A 19,790-nucleotide genomic window follows, 5' to 3' on the forward strand; every position below is an offset into this window, starting at 1 on the left:
AATTAGATTCTGGGCAGGAAGATCCATGGTCAACCTTCCTGCCCTGCTGCAAATTGAGGCCCTTAAGTGACCAATTAATAATCACATAAGGGCCTCAGCCCACCACCACTATTAATGCTGGCATTAACCAGTCGCAGGTGGACCTATTGCTATGCGGTGTACACAGCAGGTAATCCCAAGTGGCCCACACCCTGAAAATTACCAGACCTCCCTGCATTACTTACCTGTGGCTTGGATCACTATGCAATCCTGGGACTCCGGTGCCTATCCTTCTGTCAGAAGCTAAGTCCTCCCAGTGGCACTGCTGAGCACAAGAGCCCGGCCTCAGGTTGGCCTTCAGCATTCGATAGGAGCAGGATCTTAATTTCAGGGGAAAGGTCACCGCTGGAACGTCAGTGCCCAAATGCCGTGTGGTTCGGCAAGCCTGTCCAAAGAGAGGCAGCATTCTTGCCTGCTCCCCAGTTGGCAGGCGAGACCCCTGACGCCTCAACAAGATTCCGCTTCATATGTGTGTGATGATTTGATGGAACATGCTCAGATACCTTCCGTGAAAAAGTGCAAAGCACAAAACTGAGGACATCAGGTCTGCTGTTCCATTATCACTTTTTGAAACGTTGGCTCATTTCAAGTTTTAACAGATTATTTTCAATAATCAGGAAACAAATATATTTAAAAATTCTCACACAAATAGATACTGATGAAGAGTATTCTTTTGGTCATATAATGATTTATTTACTTAACTCAGCCAAGTGTAATGATGCACAGCTATATGGTAAATGTGCTCTGCTATAAAGCCATGTTTAGAATTGATATCACTGGAGGAAGTATGAAAACTAATGCATTATCATCCCAACAGCAGCCCCAGATGTTTACAACTAGTTTAGGACAGTAATTAAACCTGGTATTGTCCAGCCTCTGTTGCTTCATTTATTTCTTGGACTACCAATGAGGTCTTGAAAGGTTCTCTTAAAAGACAAATGTGGACAACAGCATTGACAGGTAATTTGGATACTCTGAATTCTCCCTCTGTGTACCCGAACAGGCGCCGGAATGTGGCGACTAGGGGCTTTTCACAGTGACTTCATTGCAGTGTTAATGTAAGCCTACTTGTGACAATAAAGATTATTATTGGCAGGTATTTTTTGCTTGATCAAGTAAGTTATGGTGATATGTTCAAAACTAAAATTACCTTTATACCATGTGACAATTGGCTTGGGATTTCCAATAACCAGGCATGCCAGTTTCACGGTTTGTCCCATTTCAGCAGTACAATCTGCCAGTTTCTCCACAAATTCGGGGGGATCTGATAAGAAAACATATTCACTTGTTTCATGCAGTCTGATTTATCCGTCATGTTTTCGCATTGAAATTGATCACTTCTTATCCATTTTAGTACAGGATAACTGAATACACATCCAAGATTGACAGGCTTTACAAATTTACATTTTCAACAAATTGCATTTCCCCCCCAAGAAGACTCATTGTTGGATAATTTCCCCCTTTCTTTTGCCAACTAAATTTTTTTATTGAACGGTTCAGAATCCTGGATCTTGGTAGTGTTTAGTGTTTTGAAGTAAAATATGGGTGTCAATGGAGCCAGTCCAATTTGCCTGTCGTGGACACTGGGTGGGTGAAATAGAATTAGGATTCACTGGTTCAGTGAATTAGAACATGACCTTCCACTTCTGGAGCCTGTGATAAAATCTAGCCCAGAAAAAAAGTCCACATTTCTTACTGGCTACAAAGGTCCTAGGAATTATATTCAGGCATAAATCACAAGATAACCCACAATCTCACTCTACTTAGTTAACAGGGTGGATGGTTTAGAAAATCAATAAAACTCACACTGTTGCAACTGAGGAGCTTATCTGAAGTTGGGATAAGACACAATCCAGTGTTGAAAGAGTTTCATTTATATCTTCATGAGAAGACTTTGGAGCGTTTTATGCATTTAAATATATGCCATGACTCGGAAATCATACTGATGCACGTAGAAATATAGGACAGAGTGGGGCAAATTATAGAAAAGTTTTGTTAAAAGCTTTGGGAGGTGAAGGGTAATGTTTCTTTCCGTACATAGGGCCCAGAGATTTAGGGCAGGAGTTTCAGAGCTCAGAGATTTGGAAGATGAAGGCACAGCTACCAATGGCGAAGTGATTAAAATCGGGCATGTTCGAAAGGTCAGAAATGCAAGATTTCAGAGACCTTTGCGGGCTGTAGGAGGTTACAGACACAGGGAGGGGTAAGGTCATGGAGAAATTCAAAACACGAATGAGGATTTTAAAATTGAGGCATTGTAGATCGGGCAACTAATATAGGGATGATGGGTAAACGGGACAGTGCGAGTTAGGACATGAGTAGCACAATTTTGACAGATACTTACTCCAGGCGGGTAGACTAAAGCACTGCTGTATGCCACTAATGTCTTTTACCCATGAAATCTTTATATTCACAGTTCGTGCCTGGAGTGTGTATTTACGCACTGAATCTTCTCGTTCATGCCAGATTTCAAAGGATCGTTCATCGCCTTCCACAAAGTCATTCACGTCGACATTACTAAGCTACAGCAAGAAAATGAAACCACAAAATTCTGCACAATGAATTTGTTAAAACATTTCTCAGTTTAGATGTCTCAACTTTAAGTCTTATGAACAAGTAGACAAAGTATGCACTCCTGTCAAAAGATCTCAGTCTCTCAGACAAGAGCAGTTAACATTTTGTCCTTATGAAATGTTGCAGTACTTTAATGAATTGCATAGCCTAATATAAAAATACAGCATTACAGGCTGGATTGTGGGGTCAGGGGGGGGGGGACTTTGTGCCTGCAGGCAGCAGCTGCCTGCCTCACAACCATATCATGCTGCTGTCGGGCTAAAATAGGTGAGAGTGAGACCTCCATGCCTCAGTTAGAGGAAGTACCGCCCTCGAAGCAGTTTTTAAAAATTCGCTCTCAGAATGTGGGCATCGCAGTTCTTCTTGCATTTATAATAATAATAATCTTTATTGTCACAAGTAGGCTTACATTAACACTGCAATGAAGTTACTGTGAAAAGCCCATGTTGGTGTCCTTTTCAACAGCCATTGTTCCTCTTGGTCATCGTTGCAGTCCTGGGAGTGCCACAGCTCAACAGTGGATGCAGCTGGGACTGCAAGGAGGAGTAAAAAGGAAAGCGATAGCTGCCTGAGACAGTTAAGGCCTAGGATCATTGGGTGGGGAGAAATCCGAGAGCCCAATAAAAGGGAAAAGGGCGATGGAGACTAGTTTTGGAAGGCATGTGGTGAGGAACCAAAGAAGGGGGGCATCCTGGGGAAGGATGCCCGTTATGTGCACAGGGCATCCACTGTTTGGAATGAATGGAGGCATATGATTCAGAAGATTCCCTGTGTAAATTGGGGCTACCCCTCAAAATGTCACCCCCACAAATTTGCAGCACCCGCCCTTGTTCAACTTGGCTTAGGAAAATGTACTGACCATTTCCACATGCCTACCGACACCACCCCACTTGCTGGTTTAGGCAGCTTGCTAACAATATGAACTGGCTTTCACTTATTTAATTATTTACTTAAATAAAGCTCCTTCCACCCCCCACATATTAAAGTGGATGGGAAGGTAGTGGGCTAGGTAACCTTTGTATTTGACAACATTCTGAAAACAAAATACTGCCTATATGGAAAAGGAGAAAATGCTGGAAAAATAAAAAGAACAAAATAATTTCTCTCTCTGCCTGTGGAATCTCACACTTCATTGTACAGACCACTTGTAATCAACAAAAGCAGAGAAAGGGCAGACAAATTGGCACCCAAACCTGAACTATCACATAAGAGGTATTGAACAAATCTTGCCTCCAGAGCTGTTAACAGACTCATCTCACACTTGGGATGGCAAGGTTGCATTTCAAAAGGGACAACAATGGAATTATGACCAGCACATAAACTGCTTGTTAAATTGCAATTAGCTATTAGTGGGCCATGTCACATGACAAGCGCTGGTCTTTTGGACAGTTTTGACGTTACATATTTGGCCTCACAGAAAGGTTGTTGTTTTAACATAAAATGGAAAGGAATCTAACAGCTGGCTGAGCAAGGAGTGGGTTACCATCTCTCAACTCCATGAAACATACTTGATTTTTCAAAGTCTCTGATCAATGCCTGCCATGTGGTTTAAGCACAGAAAGTCTATTGTGTTGCAGCGGCTTTTTTTTCAAGGGGTTTCATGTTGTTATCTCCACCCAGAAACTCATCAGAACTGAACTCAGCCACAAAGGGAACACCCTCTGAACTTTGACTTCTTGGACTCTGGAAATCATGTGAACTAATATTCATAATCTGTCGTTATTACTATCAGTAGTTGTAAAAGTCCTTTTTTAAACTGTGTATCTGTGTGTAGTGGAATGGGAAGTTGAGAACATTCTGACTTAATCATAACATAAGTTTGCTGCAAGTTATTAGTAAGTTGGATTACACAAACCGAGGGCTTGGGAAAACACATCACCCATATACCTTAAAAATAATTCAAAATACCTTCTGCTCATGGACAGTTGGTGAGAGGAATGAATGAGTATGCCTGTCTCTCTCCTCTCTTTAACATTAGTTTAAAATGCACCACACAAGAAGCTAGTCCTGGCCACACCCCTAGGTCAAACTAATCACTGTTGCAGGCTTCTGCTAATTGAGCTTGTTTTCAAGCATTTGGTGGCTGTAAAGATGTAACTTCTTAGGCTAATGCGCCTCAATTTGATGTGGGTGGAAATGAAGCGGGGCAGGGGTGGGGGGGATCATCAAATTTAGAAGGTGGCCTTCACATCTTCCCTCGGCCTATCTGAAATTTTACAGGGGTGCGGAAGAGTCAGGTGGCCCACCCATCCTGTGGCCTATTAACACCCTTAGGTGGACAATTAATGTCCATCCCAAGCATCTGCGGACCAATAGGTTTTTATTAAATGTTAATTTATTTGTTTCTCTTAAGAAGTTGACAATACTTGTTCTTTTCTAGCATTTTAGATTTATTTTTAAGAATATAACAATCTTGTTGCAACCTTACCTGTAAAACTGTTCTCAAAGAATCATACAATTTGCAGTGCAGAAGGAGGCCAGACGGCCCATCAAGTCTTCACCGGCCCTTGGAAAGAGCATCCTACCTGTGCCCATACCTCCACCCTTTCCCACCCTATCCCTACACCTCCACCACCCTATCTCCGTAATCCGACCTAACCTTTTTTGGACACTAAGGGCAATTTAGCCTAACCTGCACATCTTTGGACTGTGGGAGGAAATCGGAGCACCCGGAGGAAACCCACGCAAACACGGGGAGAACGTGCAGACTCAGCACAGACAGTGACCCAAGCCGGGAATCGAACTCGGGTCCCTGGAGCTGTGAAGCAACTGTGCTAACCACTATGCTACTGTGCTGCCCTTTTACCTTAATGCTAATAAAACCAATTATCTTGAAAAGTACTGTTAGCCTTAATTAGCTATCCCTCCTACCATCAAGAATGATAGGGAACCCCTGGTGATCTAAATCTCGCTGATCTAACTCGATATACTTGGCCTACTGGCACAATACCTATTCGGCAGGTTTTTGGCAGAGGTTTGTCGCACTGGTATGCCAGGTAAGATTATTCCAATTTATTTCCGAGTATCTGGATGGGAGCGGAATTCTACCATGATGCTTGTCCTGATGTTTGTCTTTGATCGGTGCCGACGTGATGGGCCGAAAGTCCTTTTCTGTGCCGTAGATCTCTATGAATCTATAATCCAGTGACTGCTGCTACAAAGTATTCTTGTGTAGAAATTAGGAAAGAATCTGACTTGGGTATAATATCATTTTCAATGGGTGGAATTTTACACTCCCTGTCGGGAGTGGGCTGGTAGGCAGGGTAAAATTCGCTGCCACAGTAGAAGTGCCATATCATTTCCTACCTGGCATTTTCGCTGGTATTTTAGCACTCTTATGCCTTGGGCTCTCACTCTTGGGCCAACTGAGGGCCTTAAGTAGCCAATTAATGGCCGCTTGATGGCCTTCTTCAACTGCACAGGTATTTTACATACAGGTGCCTGGGTGAGTTCACTGACTAAGGGGGAGGTAGTGGGTCAAAGAGCCTCCGCCAAATGAAGAACCCCCCCCCCGCCCCCAGGTAGATCCCTCTGCAACACCTTCCCTCCGGAATCTGGCCTCCAACCCCTTTTCTGGGCTTACCAGTCTGGCCCTTACAAGACACTGGACTTATCCATGTCTCCTCGGTGTAGAAGTTGCATATGGAGCCAGGAGTGGCTACTCCTTCCTGTGGCATTGTTGGAACCAGAGAACTGCCAAAGCTTTGAATGGCTGGCAGCTCCTTAAGTGGTGTGGCTGCCACTTATGGAGGTCAACCCGCCAAGCAGAAATGGGCTCACCCCTGGCTTTTAAGCGGGAGGGGCAGGGGATGCTAAAGCTCACTGCCTAGCATAGAAAAACAGTTGTATATGTGAAGTATTGGAGGGTTTCTGACACAATTGTTCCCAATATAATTCCACAATTTCTTGAAGGAAAAACAAAATGAATCTAACTTTTAGCATTAGGAATGATGCATGCTTTGGAAGAGACCAATTCAATCCAGTGTTGAGTACAAAATCTGCAATACTAACCTTCATCAGATTTTTGAAGATGTAGCATTGTGAATCTGTTCTGCTGTCTCTTTTTTGTTTGCAGATCAGCAAATGGTTTTTGAAGAGAAAAACAATGCGTTTGTGACCTTTCCATGACAGCCTTGCACCAGGAGCTCCCTCCCACACGATGAAATGTCCCTAGGAAAAAGTGCAGGTATTACCGTGTTTCAGACAAGCTTGTTTTCTTAATGAGAAAAATAAATTTAGGTAAATGCTCATATAGCACCACAATATTATATGAACACTCATGCTTCAAATATATATATATTATCAGACAAAATTAATTATGCTCCTCTCCCCTGAAAATTATTACAAAGCACTAATGATCTCTACCAAGAACGAAAAGAGCAGCAATGTTATGGAAACATCAATGCCTCCAAATTCTCCTCCAGGTCATGCACCACCCTGACTTGGAGATATATGGGGCGAGATTCTCCACTCCCGCGCCGGTTGGGAGAATCGCCTGGGCCGCAAAGATTTCCCGGGACGCTGGTCCGACGCCCTCCCGCGATTCCGGAGAATCGCCGGAGACACCCAAAATGGCGATTCTCCGGCACCCCCGCTATTCTCAGGCCCGGATGGGCCGAGCGGCCAGGCCAAAACGGCCGGTTCCCCCCGGCGCCGTCCACACCTGGTCGCTGCCGCCATGAACAGTGCGTGAACGCTGGGGGGGGGGGGGGGTGGCCTGCGGAAGGGGGGGGGGCGAGGGGGGATCCTGCACCGGGGTGTACCTCAAATGTGGGGTGGCCCGCGATCGGTGCCCACCGATCGTCGGGCCGTCCTCTCTGAAGGAGGACCTCCTTCCTTCTGCGGCCCCGCAAGATCTGTCCCCCATCTTCCTGCAGAACGGACTTAGAGAGGACGGCAACCACGCATGCGCGGATGATGCCCGTTATGCGGCGCCGGCCGCGTCATCTATGCGGCGCCGCCTTTACGCGGGCGACAAGGCCTGGCGCATGTAGATGATGCAGCCCCGATCCTGGCCCATTGTCAGGGCCTGAATCGGTCGGGATCGGGGCCGTTTCGCGCCGTCGTGAACCTCGACGGCGTTCACGACGGCGCGGCCACTTCGTCGCGGGAGTGGAGAATCCCGCCCACTGTATGTTCCTTCATCGTTACCGGGTGAAGAACCTTACATTTCCCACCCAAGTCACTGTGGAAGCACCACAAGGAAGCAACAGTTCAATAAGAAGGCCCATCATCATCTCCTCAGGAAATCTAGAGATGGGCAATAAATGTAGCTGTGCCAAGGTACCCCACGTCCTAATAATTTACTTTCATAAGTACAATGCCATGCTTTTTCATGTAGTCAGCACTTAACTTTGGCATTATACACTGATGATAGAGATTCTCTGGAGTTTGGAAGAATAAGCAATGAGCTCATGGAAATAGACAAGATTTTAAAAGGGCTTGTTAGGGCAGACACCGAGCGGTTGTTTCACCTGGCTGAGGAACCTAGAACAGGGGGGGGACAGTCTCAGGATAAGGGGCGAATCATTTAAGACTGAGAAGAGGAGAACATTTTTCACTCAAAGAGTTCTGAATCTTTGTAATTCTCTACCGGAGGGTTGTGGATGCTTACTTGTTTAGTATCTTTAAGGCTGAGACAGGCAGATTTTTAGTTTCTCAGGGATCCACAGGGTATGGTGAATGGGCGGGAATGTGGAATTGTGGCTGAAGAACAACCACGATTGCACCAAATGGTGGAGCAGGCTTGATGCGCTGGAGGGTCCTATTTCTTACATTCTTACAATGGTAAGATGCTTCTCACAGAAGAAACTAAAGGGTGAGTTGCCCTAATCCTCTTCATTAACTGCTTAGTAAAGCATTGTCACATTGCAGCTCACCTTATTGGGGAGGTCTCACCTGATGAAGGAGCGAAGCTCCGAAAGCTAGTGATTCCAAATAAACTTGTTGGACTTTAACCTGGTGTTGGAAGACTTCTTACTGGGGAATAATGTGTTCAATATGTAAACCTGATACCATTGACCTTTTCAGTGATTTGAGGAGGTATTGGTGGTCTGGTCTTTGTGCCACATCCTTTCTCAGCAAGTACTTTAGCGATGCAGATTTGTGAGTGAAATTGGGAATGTATGGTGACAAGAAATTAAAGAGACCTAAACGTCTTCAAAGATCATCCTTTTCTTGAGGAGTTGGCAAGGCCTTAATATTTTATTTGGATTAGGGCATGTGCCTGCACAGTAGAAATTGGTCTACTGCACGTTGATGTAGCTTTTTAGACTGTTGAACATCAATCCTCATTTTATGCTACATGCAAAAGTGCAGATAAGTGCAGACTATGATCATGTTCCTGCTCGTTCTGCCCACTTGTGATACAGTGCACGTAATGCAGTCCATGTGTGAATGAAAGAGATCCTGGCTGACAACCTGAAAGGACATCATTGAAACAGTATCCGCCAATACGGGTGTGAAATGTAGTATACTCCTGGGACTTGTCTGTGAAATGCCCTGACCTGTGTTACGGGCCAGGGCTTAGAAACTCCAAAGTGTATTATGGAGTTCACCTGACCTACAGCCTTTATGTTGAATTTGGCTAGGATGAGCACAAAATCCTTCACTGCAGGTGTGATTCATCAGACTTCCTTGACACCTTTTTAAAAAAATATTTCTTTATTCACCTCCTTTTTCACATTTTCTCCCAAATTTACACTCACCAACAATAAACAATAATCAGCAACAAATTTGTCAATCCCCATATCAATAATAACGATCCCATCCTCCCACCAAACCCCAAACATTAGCCCGCATATTCACATAAACAAATGACAAAAATGAATCAGGAATCACCCATAGTCACCATTAACACACACCGCCCCCCTTCCCCCAAACCTCCAACTCACCCCTCCAACTAATGTTAGCCAGTTCTTGAAAGTGCATGAAGAATAATGCCCACGAATTGTAGAACCCTCCATCCTTCCCCTCAGTTCAAACTTAACCTTCTCAAGTGTCAAGAATTCCAACAAGTCCTCCCGCCACGCCAGGGCACAGGGTGGAGAGGTTGCTCTCCATCCCATCAGGATCCGCCTTTGGGCGATCAATGAGGCGAAGGTTACAACATCTGCCTCCGCACCCGTTTCCAACCCTGGCTGATCCGACACCCCGAATATGGCCCGGGTCCAGTTTCACGTGCACCACTTTAGAAATTACCCTAAAAACCACCTTCCAGTAATCCTCTAGCTTTGGACAGGACCAAAACATATGAACGTGATTAGCGGGAGCGGGACCCCCCCCCCCCCCCCCCGCAACGTTCACACACATCTTCTACTCCTTCAAAGAATCTGCTCATCCTCGCCCTCGTGAGGTGTGCTCTGTATACCACCTTCAGCTGTATCAGCCCCAACCTCGCGCACAAGGTGGAGGCATTCACTCTCCGGAGCATCTCACACCAGAACCCCTCCTCGATATCCTCTCCCAACTCTTCCTCCCACTTTGCTTTGATCCCTTCCAGTGGTGCCTTCTTCTCTTCCAAAATAACTCCATTAACCGCTGACACTACCCCCTTCTCCAGTCCCCCTGTCGTCAGCACATCCTCCAGCAATGTGGAGGCCGGCTCCTCCGGGAAGTTCTCTTTTCTGGCAAAATCTCGAACCTGCATGTATCTAACCATTTCTCCCTGCTCCAGCCCATACTTCGTTTCCAGTTCCTTCAATCCTGCAAACCCACCCGTAAGAAACAAATCTTTCAGTGTCTTAATCCCCTTCTCCTCCCATTTCCGAAAATTTCCATCCCACCTCCCTGGCTCAAATCTGTGGTTCCCCTGAATCGGCATTTCCCTTGACCCTGCCCCCAACCCGAAGTGTTGGCGAAACTGCCTCCAAATTCTCAATGAAGCTATTATTATCGGACTCCCTAAGTACTTCCCCGGGGCTATCGGGAGCGGCGCTGTTGCTAGTGCTTTCAATCCCGTCCCCCGCACAACCTCTCCTCCATTCTGACCCACTGGGAATCAACCCCTCTTACCCAGCTCCGCACCTTCTCCACATTCGCCGCCCAGTAGTAATACATCAGTTTCGGAAGACCCAAACCCCCTGCCTGCCATCCCCTCTGTCGTAGCACCTTTCTAACTCTGGCCACATTCCCTCCCCATATGAATGATGTAATCCTTCTCTCAATCTCTCTGAAAAAAGCCTTTGCCAGGAAAATCGGCAGGCATTGAAAAATAAACAGAAATCGTGGCAACACGTGCAATGCTCTTCTAATGTTTGAAAAGAGTTGCCTCCCTCTCATGAACCCTGTCTGATCTTCACCTATCACCTTCGGGAGGTACTCCTCCAGCCTACCCACCAGTACCTTTGCCAATACTTTTGTGTCCACATTCAGAAGTGATATGGGCCCATACGACCCACACTCCTTCGGATCCTTATCTTTTTTTAGCAACAGGGAAATTGATGCCTGCCTCAATGTTTGTGGCAACACCCACTTCCCTATCGCCTCTTCAAACACCCCCACCATCAGGGGTGCCAGCTTATCCATTATTTGTTATAATATGCCACCGGAAACCCATCCAGCCCTGCCACCTTCCCCGACTGCAACCTCCCAATCGCATCCTTTAGACTTCCTTGACACATGAATCAAAACAAGGTTTATTCTAAGAATGTAGTTAACACATATAATAATAATATATATAAAAACACAGCAAGAATTTTTTTTATCAATTGCAAACATAAAGACACCACACAGCTACAATAATCTATGTATATAACACTTAATGAATTCCCCCTTAGCTGTTCCAATTCAACAACACAATCCAAGAAACCAAAGCCCCAGCACACTGTAATCTCACTTGAATGGGACTGGTCCTTTTCCTGAAATTCTGATCCAGTTCCAACCAGCAGATTCAAACTCCTTCCGGAAAGCAACCATATCTTTCTTTTTAAAAAAATTTAGAGTACCCAATTAATTTTTTCCAATTGCGGGGGAATTTAGAGTGGCCAATCCACCTACCTTCCACATCCTTGCAGGCTGGTTTAGCACAGTGGGCTAAATAGCTGGCTTGCAATGCAGAACAATGCCAGCAGCTCGGGTTCAATTCCCGTACCGGCCTCCCCGAACAGGCGCCGGAATGTGGCGACTAAGGGCTTTTCGCAATAACTTCATTGAAGCTTACTTGTGACAATAAGCGATTATTATTATTATTATCTTTGGGTTGTGGGGGCGAAACCCACGCAAAGACGGGGAGAATGGCGCAAACTCCACATGGATAGTGACCCAGAGCTGGGATTGAACCTGGGACCTTGGCATCATGAGGCAGCAATGCTAACCACTATGCCACCGTGCCGCCCCTTGAATAGTTGGCAACAAAGAATTTGAATCTTGGCAATCAGCTTGTATGGTGGGATGATATCTTTTTTCCCACGAGAATGACAGTGTGAAACATATGTTCACCGCTCTTCGTCTCGTTGAAGAACATTACAGCGCAGTACAGGCCCTTCGGCCCACGATGTTGCACCGAAACAAAAGCCATCTAACCTATACTATGCCATTATCATCCATATGTTTATCCAATAAACTTTTAAATGCCCTCAATGTTGGCGAGTTCACTACTGTAGCAGGTAGGGCATTCCACGGCCACACTACTCTTTGCGTAAAGAACCTACCTCTGACCTCTGTCCTATATCTATTACCCCTCAGTTTAAAGTTATGTCCCCTCGTGCCAGCCATTTCCATCCGCGGGAGAAGGCTCTCACTGTCCACCCTATCCAACCCCCTGATCATTTTGTATGCCTCTATTAAGTCTCCTCTTAACCTTCTTCTCTCCAACGAAAACAACCTCAAGTCCATCAGCCTTTCCTCATAAGATTTTCCCTCCATACCAGGCAACATCCTGGTAAATCTCCTCTGCACCCGCTCCAAAGCCTCCACGTCCTTCCTATAATGCGGTGACCAGAACTGTACGCAATACTCCAAATGCGGCCGTACCAGAGTTCTGTACAGCTGCAACATGACCTCCCGACTCCGGAACTCAATCCCTCTACCAATAAAGGCCAACACTCCATAGGCCTTCTTCACAACCCTATCAACCTGGGTGGCAACTTTCAGGGATCTATGTACATGGACACCTAGATCCCTCTGCTCATCCACACTTTCAAGAACTTTACCATTAGCCAAATATTCCACATTCCTGTTATTCCTTCCAAAGTGAATCACCTCACACTTCTCTACATTAAACTCCATTTGCCACCTCTCATCCCAGCTCTGCAGCTTATCTATATCCCTCTGTAACCTGCTACATCCTTCCACACTATCGACAACACCACCGACTTTAGTATTGTCTGCAAATTTACTCACCCACCCTTCTGCGCCTTCCTCTAGGTCATTGATAAAAATGACAAACAGCAACGGCCCCAGAACAGATCCTTGTGGTACTCCACTTGTGACTGTACTCCATTCTGAACATTTCCCATCAACCACCACCCTCTGTCTTCTTTCAGCTAGCCAATTTCTGATCCACATCTCTAAATCACCCTCAATCCCCAGCCTCCGTATTTTCTGCAATAGCCTATCGTGGGGAACCTTATCAAACGCTTTGCTGAAATCCATATACACCACATCAACTGCTCTACCCTCATCTACCTGTTCAGTCACCTTCTCAAAGAACTCAATAAGGTTTGTGAGGCATGACCTACCCTTCACAAAGCCATGCTGACTATCCCTGATCATATTATTCCTATCTAGATGATTATAAATCTTGTCTCTTATAATCCCCTCCAAGACTTTACCCACTACAGACGTGAGGCTCACCGGTCTATAGTTGCCGGGGTTGTCTCTGCTCCCCTTTTTGAACAAAGGGACCATATTTGCTGTCCTCCAGTCCTCTGGCACTATTCCTGTAGCCAATGATGACATAAAAATCAAAGCCAAAGGTCCAGCAATCTCTTCCCTGGCCTCCCAGAGAATCCTAGGTTAAATCCCATCAGGTCCCGGGGACTTATCTATTTTAAGCCTGTCCAGAATTGCCAACACCTCTTCCCTACGTACCTCAATGCCATCTATTCTATTAGCCTGGGGCTCAGCATTCTCCTCCACAACATTATCTTTTTCCTGAGTGAATATTGACGAAAAATATTCATTTAGTATTTCGCCTATCTCTTCAGACTCCACACACAATTTCCCATCCCTGTCCTTGACTGGTCCTACTCTTTCCCTAGTCATTCGCTTATTCCTGACATACCTATAGAAAGCTTTTGGGTTTTCCTTGATCCTTCCTGCCAAATACTTCTCATGTCCACTCCATGCTCGTCTTAGCTCTCTCTTTAGATCCTTCCTCGCTACCTTGTAACTATCCATCGCCCCAACTGAAACTTCACACCTCATCTTCACATAGGCCTCCTTCTTCCTCTTAACAAGAGATTCCACTTCCTTGGTAAACCACGGTTCCCTCGCTCGACGCCTTCCTCCCTGCCTGACCGGTACATACTTATCAAGAACACGCAGTAGCTGAACCTTGAACAAGCCCCACTTATCCAGTGTGCCCAACACTTGCAGCCTACTTCTCCACCTTATCCCCCCCCAAGTCACGTCTAATGGCATCATAATTGCCCTTCCCCCAGCTATAACTCTTGCCCTGCGGTGTATACTTATCCCTTTCCATCATTAACGTAAACATCACCGAATTGTGGTCACTGTCCCCAAAGTGCTCTCCTACCTCCAAACCAGCACCTGGCCTGGTTCATTACCCAAAACCAAATCCAACGTGGCCTCGCCTCTTGTTGGCCTGTCAACATATTGTTTCAGGAAACCCTCCTGCACACACTGTACAAAAAACGACCCATCTATTGTACTCGAACTATATCTTTTCCAGTCAATATTTGGAAAGTTAAAGTCTCCCATAATAACTACCCTGTTACTTTCGCTCTTATCCAGAATCATCTTCGCCATCCTTTCCTCTACATCCCTAGAACTATTAGGAGGCCTATAAAAAACTCCCAACAGGGTGACCTCTCCTTTCCTGTTTCTAACTTCAGCCCATACTACCTCGGAAGAAGAGTCCCCATCTAGCATTCTCTCCGCCACCGTAATACTGCTCTTGACTAGCAGCGCCACACCTCCCCCTCTTTTGCCTCCTTCTCTGAGCTTACTAAAACACCTAAACCCCGGAACCTGCAACATCCATTCCTGTCCCTGCTCTATCCATGTCTCCGAAATGGCCACAACATCGAAGTCCCAGGTACCAACCCATGCTGCCAGTTCCCCTACCTTGTTTCGTATACTCCTGGCATTGAAGTAGACTCACTTCAAACCACCTACCTGAACACTGGCCCCCTCCTGCGACGTCAAATCTGTGCTCCTGACCTCTATACTCTCATTCTCCCTTACCCTAAAACTACAATCCAGGTTCCCATGCCCCTGCTGCATTAGTTTAAACCCCCCAAAGAGCATTAACAAATCTCCCCCCCAGGATATTTGTGCCCCTCAGGTTCAGATGTAGACCATCCTGTCTGTAGAGGTCCCACCTTCCCCAGAAAGAGCCCCAGTTATCCAGAAATCTGAATCCCTCCCGCCTGCACCATCCCTGTAGCCACGTGTTTAAATGCTCTCTCTCCCTATTCCTCATCTCACTATCACGTGGCACGGGCAACAACCCAGAGATAACAACTCTGTTTGTTCTAGTTCTGAGCTTCCATCCTAGCTCCCTGAAAGCCTGCCTGACATCCTTGTCCCCTTTCCTACCTATGTCGTTAGTGCCAATGTGGACCACGACTTGGGGCTGCTCCCCCTCCCCCCTAAGGACCCGGAAAACACGATCCGAGACGTCACGTACCCTTGCACCTGGGAGGCAACATACCAAACGTGAGTCTCTCACGCTCCCACAAAATCTCCTATCTGTGCCCCTGACTATAGAGTCCCCAATTACTAATGCTCTGCTCCTCTCCCCCCTTCCCTTCTGAGCAACAGGGACAGACTCCGTGCCAGAGGCCCGTACCCCATGGCTTACCCCTGGTAAGTCCCCCCCCCCCCCCCCCCCCCCCCACAAGTATCCAAAGCGGTATACTTGTTTCTCAGGGGAACGACCGCAGGGGATCCCTGCACTGACTGCTTTTTCCCAGTCCCTCTTACAGTTACCCACCTATCTCCAATCTTTGGTGTAACTAATTCCCTGAAGCTGCTATCTATGACCCCTTCTGCCTCCCGAATGATCCGAAGTTCTTCCAACTCCAGCTCCAGTTCCCTAACTCGGTCTTGGAGGAGCTGGAGATGGCAGCACTTCCTGCAGGTAAAATCAGCAGGGACACTAACTGCATCCCTCACCTCAAACATCCTGCAGGAGGAACATTGCACTCCCTTCCCTGCCATTCCTCTAACTTTCTACCAAGATCTGGCTAACAACTAAATTAAATTTTTTATAAAACATAATAATAATATAATAAAATATGGTACATCATCATCATTTTGTGATGGCATATGTGCACATCATCATCATTTTCTAGTTTGTTGCACCTCATGTATACGTTTCTGACTGAATACTGGTCATTCTTATTGCTTGAAGGTATGAGCTATCTACTGTCTGTTTGGATCAGTGACCTGCTCTTTGAAACTATTTTTGCTAATGCACTGTCGCTGCCAATGGGCCTTTCTGCCACATGCCTGCAGAATTGATGTAAAGCTGGGCATTTTCTTGGCGCATGCAGAAGTCCACAACTTGCTTGGTGTTCTTGTGAATGCGTCAACAATTGGTTGTGCCTCAGACCTGTACGTTTTGTTGACCTGCGAGGATCACTTCATACTTATCTTTTTTCTGCAACCTTTGGGGATTCTTTAGCTTTTCTTCTTTTAATCCTGATGTGTTCAGCCTATGTAGACCATCATTCCCAATTTTTTCCCCTTTATTCATGGGATGTGGCATCACAGGTAAGGCCAGTATTGCCTAATTTTTCTTGAACTGAGTGGCTTGCCACGCCATTTCAGAGACAACCCTATTGCTGTGTGGATCTGGAGTCACATGTTGGCCAGACCAAGTGAGGACAGCAGATTTCCTTCCCGAAAGGGAATTAGTGAACCAAATGGATTTTTACAACAATAGACTTTTAATTCCAGATTTTTATCTCTGTGTCCTGCAACATTATCTGGGTCTCTGGATTACTAGTCCAGTGACAATACCAGTACTTCACCACCTTCCCATACCTGAATCAAGAAACCATTGCTCTATGCTGTTTAAACATTTTGAATTTAGATAGTAGGTCAAACAGCATCCCAATTCAAACTGGGGAATTTCAAACTTGGAAATATTTTGACAAATCCTTTGACCCTTCTTATTCTGTAGTACCTGGGATGAGCATCGCTGTAGGTGTTTTTGTCCACTTTTCTGAAGCTCCGCCAACAAAGCCGATGTTGTGGAAACATACCACTGAGTAATGGCATTGTTGCTTTTCAGTCAATTCATTCTTCAGCAACTCTCGAAGTTGTCCGTTTTAATCGCAACCTTCTCTGGTCTGACTTTCACAATGTTATTTTTTGTTTGATTCTCCCTTGCTCGCTATTGATGTGGCCGACACCCTGGTCGACACCCGCCCTTCCCGACTGAGCTAACCTTGTGTTGGTCCTCTCAACATGCTATCCCACTCACAGAACTGGCAGGCTTTGTGTGACGAATGTGATATAAAATAGTTACTTTAGAGATATTAGTTAATGTAATGTAGAAATAAGCCACTTTGATTCTGGCAGGTAGAGACAAGGGATTTTAGAGCGCATGGAAAGAGCAGGAAGAGGTGTGTCTATGAGAGTGATGCTGCATTGATAGGGGCCGGAGAAAGGGATTGGAAGTGAGCCAATCAGAATAGATCAAACAAGTCAGGAGGGACATAGGATGACCTATGGGTGTCGAGTATGTGAAACTTGATGCCATTTGAATGTATGAGTACTGATCTCTTTGTCTGGGACCTACACTTAGTTCCCGGGGCTGCAGACAGCAACATGTTATCTGTATCACTGTGGACTAGGTAGCTTGCAAGCTGAATAAAATAACTTCTTTTTACTTGCAAATCCATCTCGACTTTTATTGAGGCCAGACTGACAGAGGAAAGAAATTTGGGATTCAACATTTGGTGCCGAAAACCGGGATTTCTCAGGGCGATCCTGGTCCAACTGCGAAATCAGAATTAGACTGATTATGAACAGGAGGATGGGGAACGAGGGCCCTCAATGTAGAACTGGAAAATGACCGCGCATTGATTGTTCCCCTCTTCTTATCGTCTGATTAGTCTGGTCACTCGCGGTTGGCACAGAAAGACCGCCTCGACGAAATCACATGTCAGTCTGGGGATTAGCAATTTAATTGATGGGATTTCATATTGTTGTTTCGGCTTGGGTTAGGGTTTTGGGTTGATGTGACATTTAAAATATAAATGGTTCAACTTCATTTGTGAGTTAATTCGGCTGGGGTAGGCTGTATTGTTGATGTGACATTTAAAATATAAATGGTTCAACTTCATTTGTGCGTTAATTCGGCTGGGGTAGGCTGTATTGTTGATGTGACATTTAAAATATAAATGGTTCAACTTCATTTGTGAGTTAATTCGGTTGGGTTACGTTATGGGAGGTCGATGCAACATTTGAAATTGAAAATGGTTCACCTCTATGTGTGTGTGTGTTAAAAATATAGTTGATTCAGCTAAAATTGTCTCCTTGGACTGTATTGGCGAAAAACGCAGTTCCGAGGACTAGTTGAGATTGTGGGGAATGCTGCATATTGGTTGAAGCAGAAGTCTCTCAAAGGGTTAATAGCAGCAGGCAAAGTAAAAGACAGACAGTGCTTCTCACTCAGGCCTTGAGATAACAGCACCAGTCTGTAGTGTAATTGGATACCTTTCCTTTGAGTCAGTGAACACCAGCAAAGTTACGTTTTGAATTAATTAAAGGAAACCAGTGGGTTTCTCCACCTCTTTGATAAAAGTTATTATTTTCGAAAGCAATTGATTGAAATTGCCAGAATCTTAAGTTTTACTTACTTGAAATAAGGTTTATCTCATTTTATCTGGAGATTAATAGAAACTTAAAGAAGATCATGGACACCATTTTTAAAAGTGTAAATCTGGAAATGATAGTTGATTTTGCTAATAGTTATGTGTATGTAAAAGAAAAAAAACTTGTTAAAAGAAAAATTGTTAAGATAAAGAAATAATTAAGTTGTAAATGTTGTACAAGTTTGTGTTAAGCAAATTGTAAATTTAGTTCTGAGTTGAGATCAGAGCTAAGCTTGCAAGTTGCAGTAATTCAATTTGAATTTTCAAACATTTTTAAGTTTTAAAAAAAAAGCGCAAGTAGAGGAAGGACACGGTCACACAAGAAATGAGCTACGTAGTTCAATGGCTGGCCTTGAATTGACAGAAGAAGAAAAATTCAATAATTTGGAAAAGTCAGTAAAAGTTCCGTCTGCACCCATAGCATGGTCTGCGCTCATTCCAGAACCACCAGAGTACAATAATATATACCCAGTCATTGCTCCCCAGATTTCAAATATGCCAGAAACTCAAGCCCTTTTGAGTGATAGTGTGGGTCCTGATTTACCAACTTCACAACCGGAAGAGCAAAAGGAACTCTGTCCCACAAGCCCAGTTAGCTCTAGGACAAGATCTTGGACAGCGAGAGAGGGGCTTGACGCTCACCAGAAACAATGAAGCATATCACCTAAGTCTCCCCAAACTAAGGAGAAACCACAAGATTCGGGAACAAAGGAAGCTGAAACAACTTATTTTGAAGAGAAAGAACTCCCCCTAGTGACAGGGAGAGACGTTGAAGTCTTGGAACAACCAGGGGAAATAGCTAGAGTGCCCCCTGGTGACATTCGGAGACAGTTACCGATTAGGAAGATGCGAAACCCCGACCCAGTGACTGCGGGAGCGAACCCCACGATAGACGTTTACTTCCCATGGACACCCAGTGAGATGATGGCTATTATGGCTACAATCCCAGATAGAAAAAAATCTCCTGCTGCCTTTGTGGATTCCTTGAGAACTACCATCTCAATTTATCAAGCTGATTCAAGGGACCTCTGGGCCCTAGTCCAGCAGATTTTAACCCCAGCAGAGTACCGCAATTATCTTAACCACCTGAATTATGCTAGTCATACCGCACTCCAGCAGGCCTATGCGTTAGACGACGATAGAAGGACACAGATCTTGAATGCG

At 45.2% G+C, this 19,790-nt stretch overlaps 1 protein-coding gene across 1 annotated transcript in view; it reads right to left on the reverse strand.

Annotated features, from left to right (window-relative positions):
* The window catches only part of LOC140424765 (obscurin-like), a 1,044,598-nt gene that overhangs the window by 232,946 nt on the left and 791,862 nt on the right, over positions 1-19,790 (reverse strand). Inside the window, 3 exon segments of the mRNA XM_072508149.1 lie at positions 1,190-1,303; positions 2,384-2,561; positions 6,625-6,783. Of these exon segments, the coding sequence (XP_072364250.1) occupies positions 1,190-1,303; positions 2,384-2,561; positions 6,625-6,783 (451 nt within the window).

Source organism: Scyliorhinus torazame, chromosome 6, assembly GCF_047496885.1.
Source record: "Scyliorhinus torazame isolate Kashiwa2021f chromosome 6, sScyTor2.1, whole genome shotgun sequence".
Lineage (NCBI taxonomy): Eukaryota > Metazoa > Chordata > Chondrichthyes > Carcharhiniformes > Scyliorhinidae > Scyliorhinus > Scyliorhinus torazame.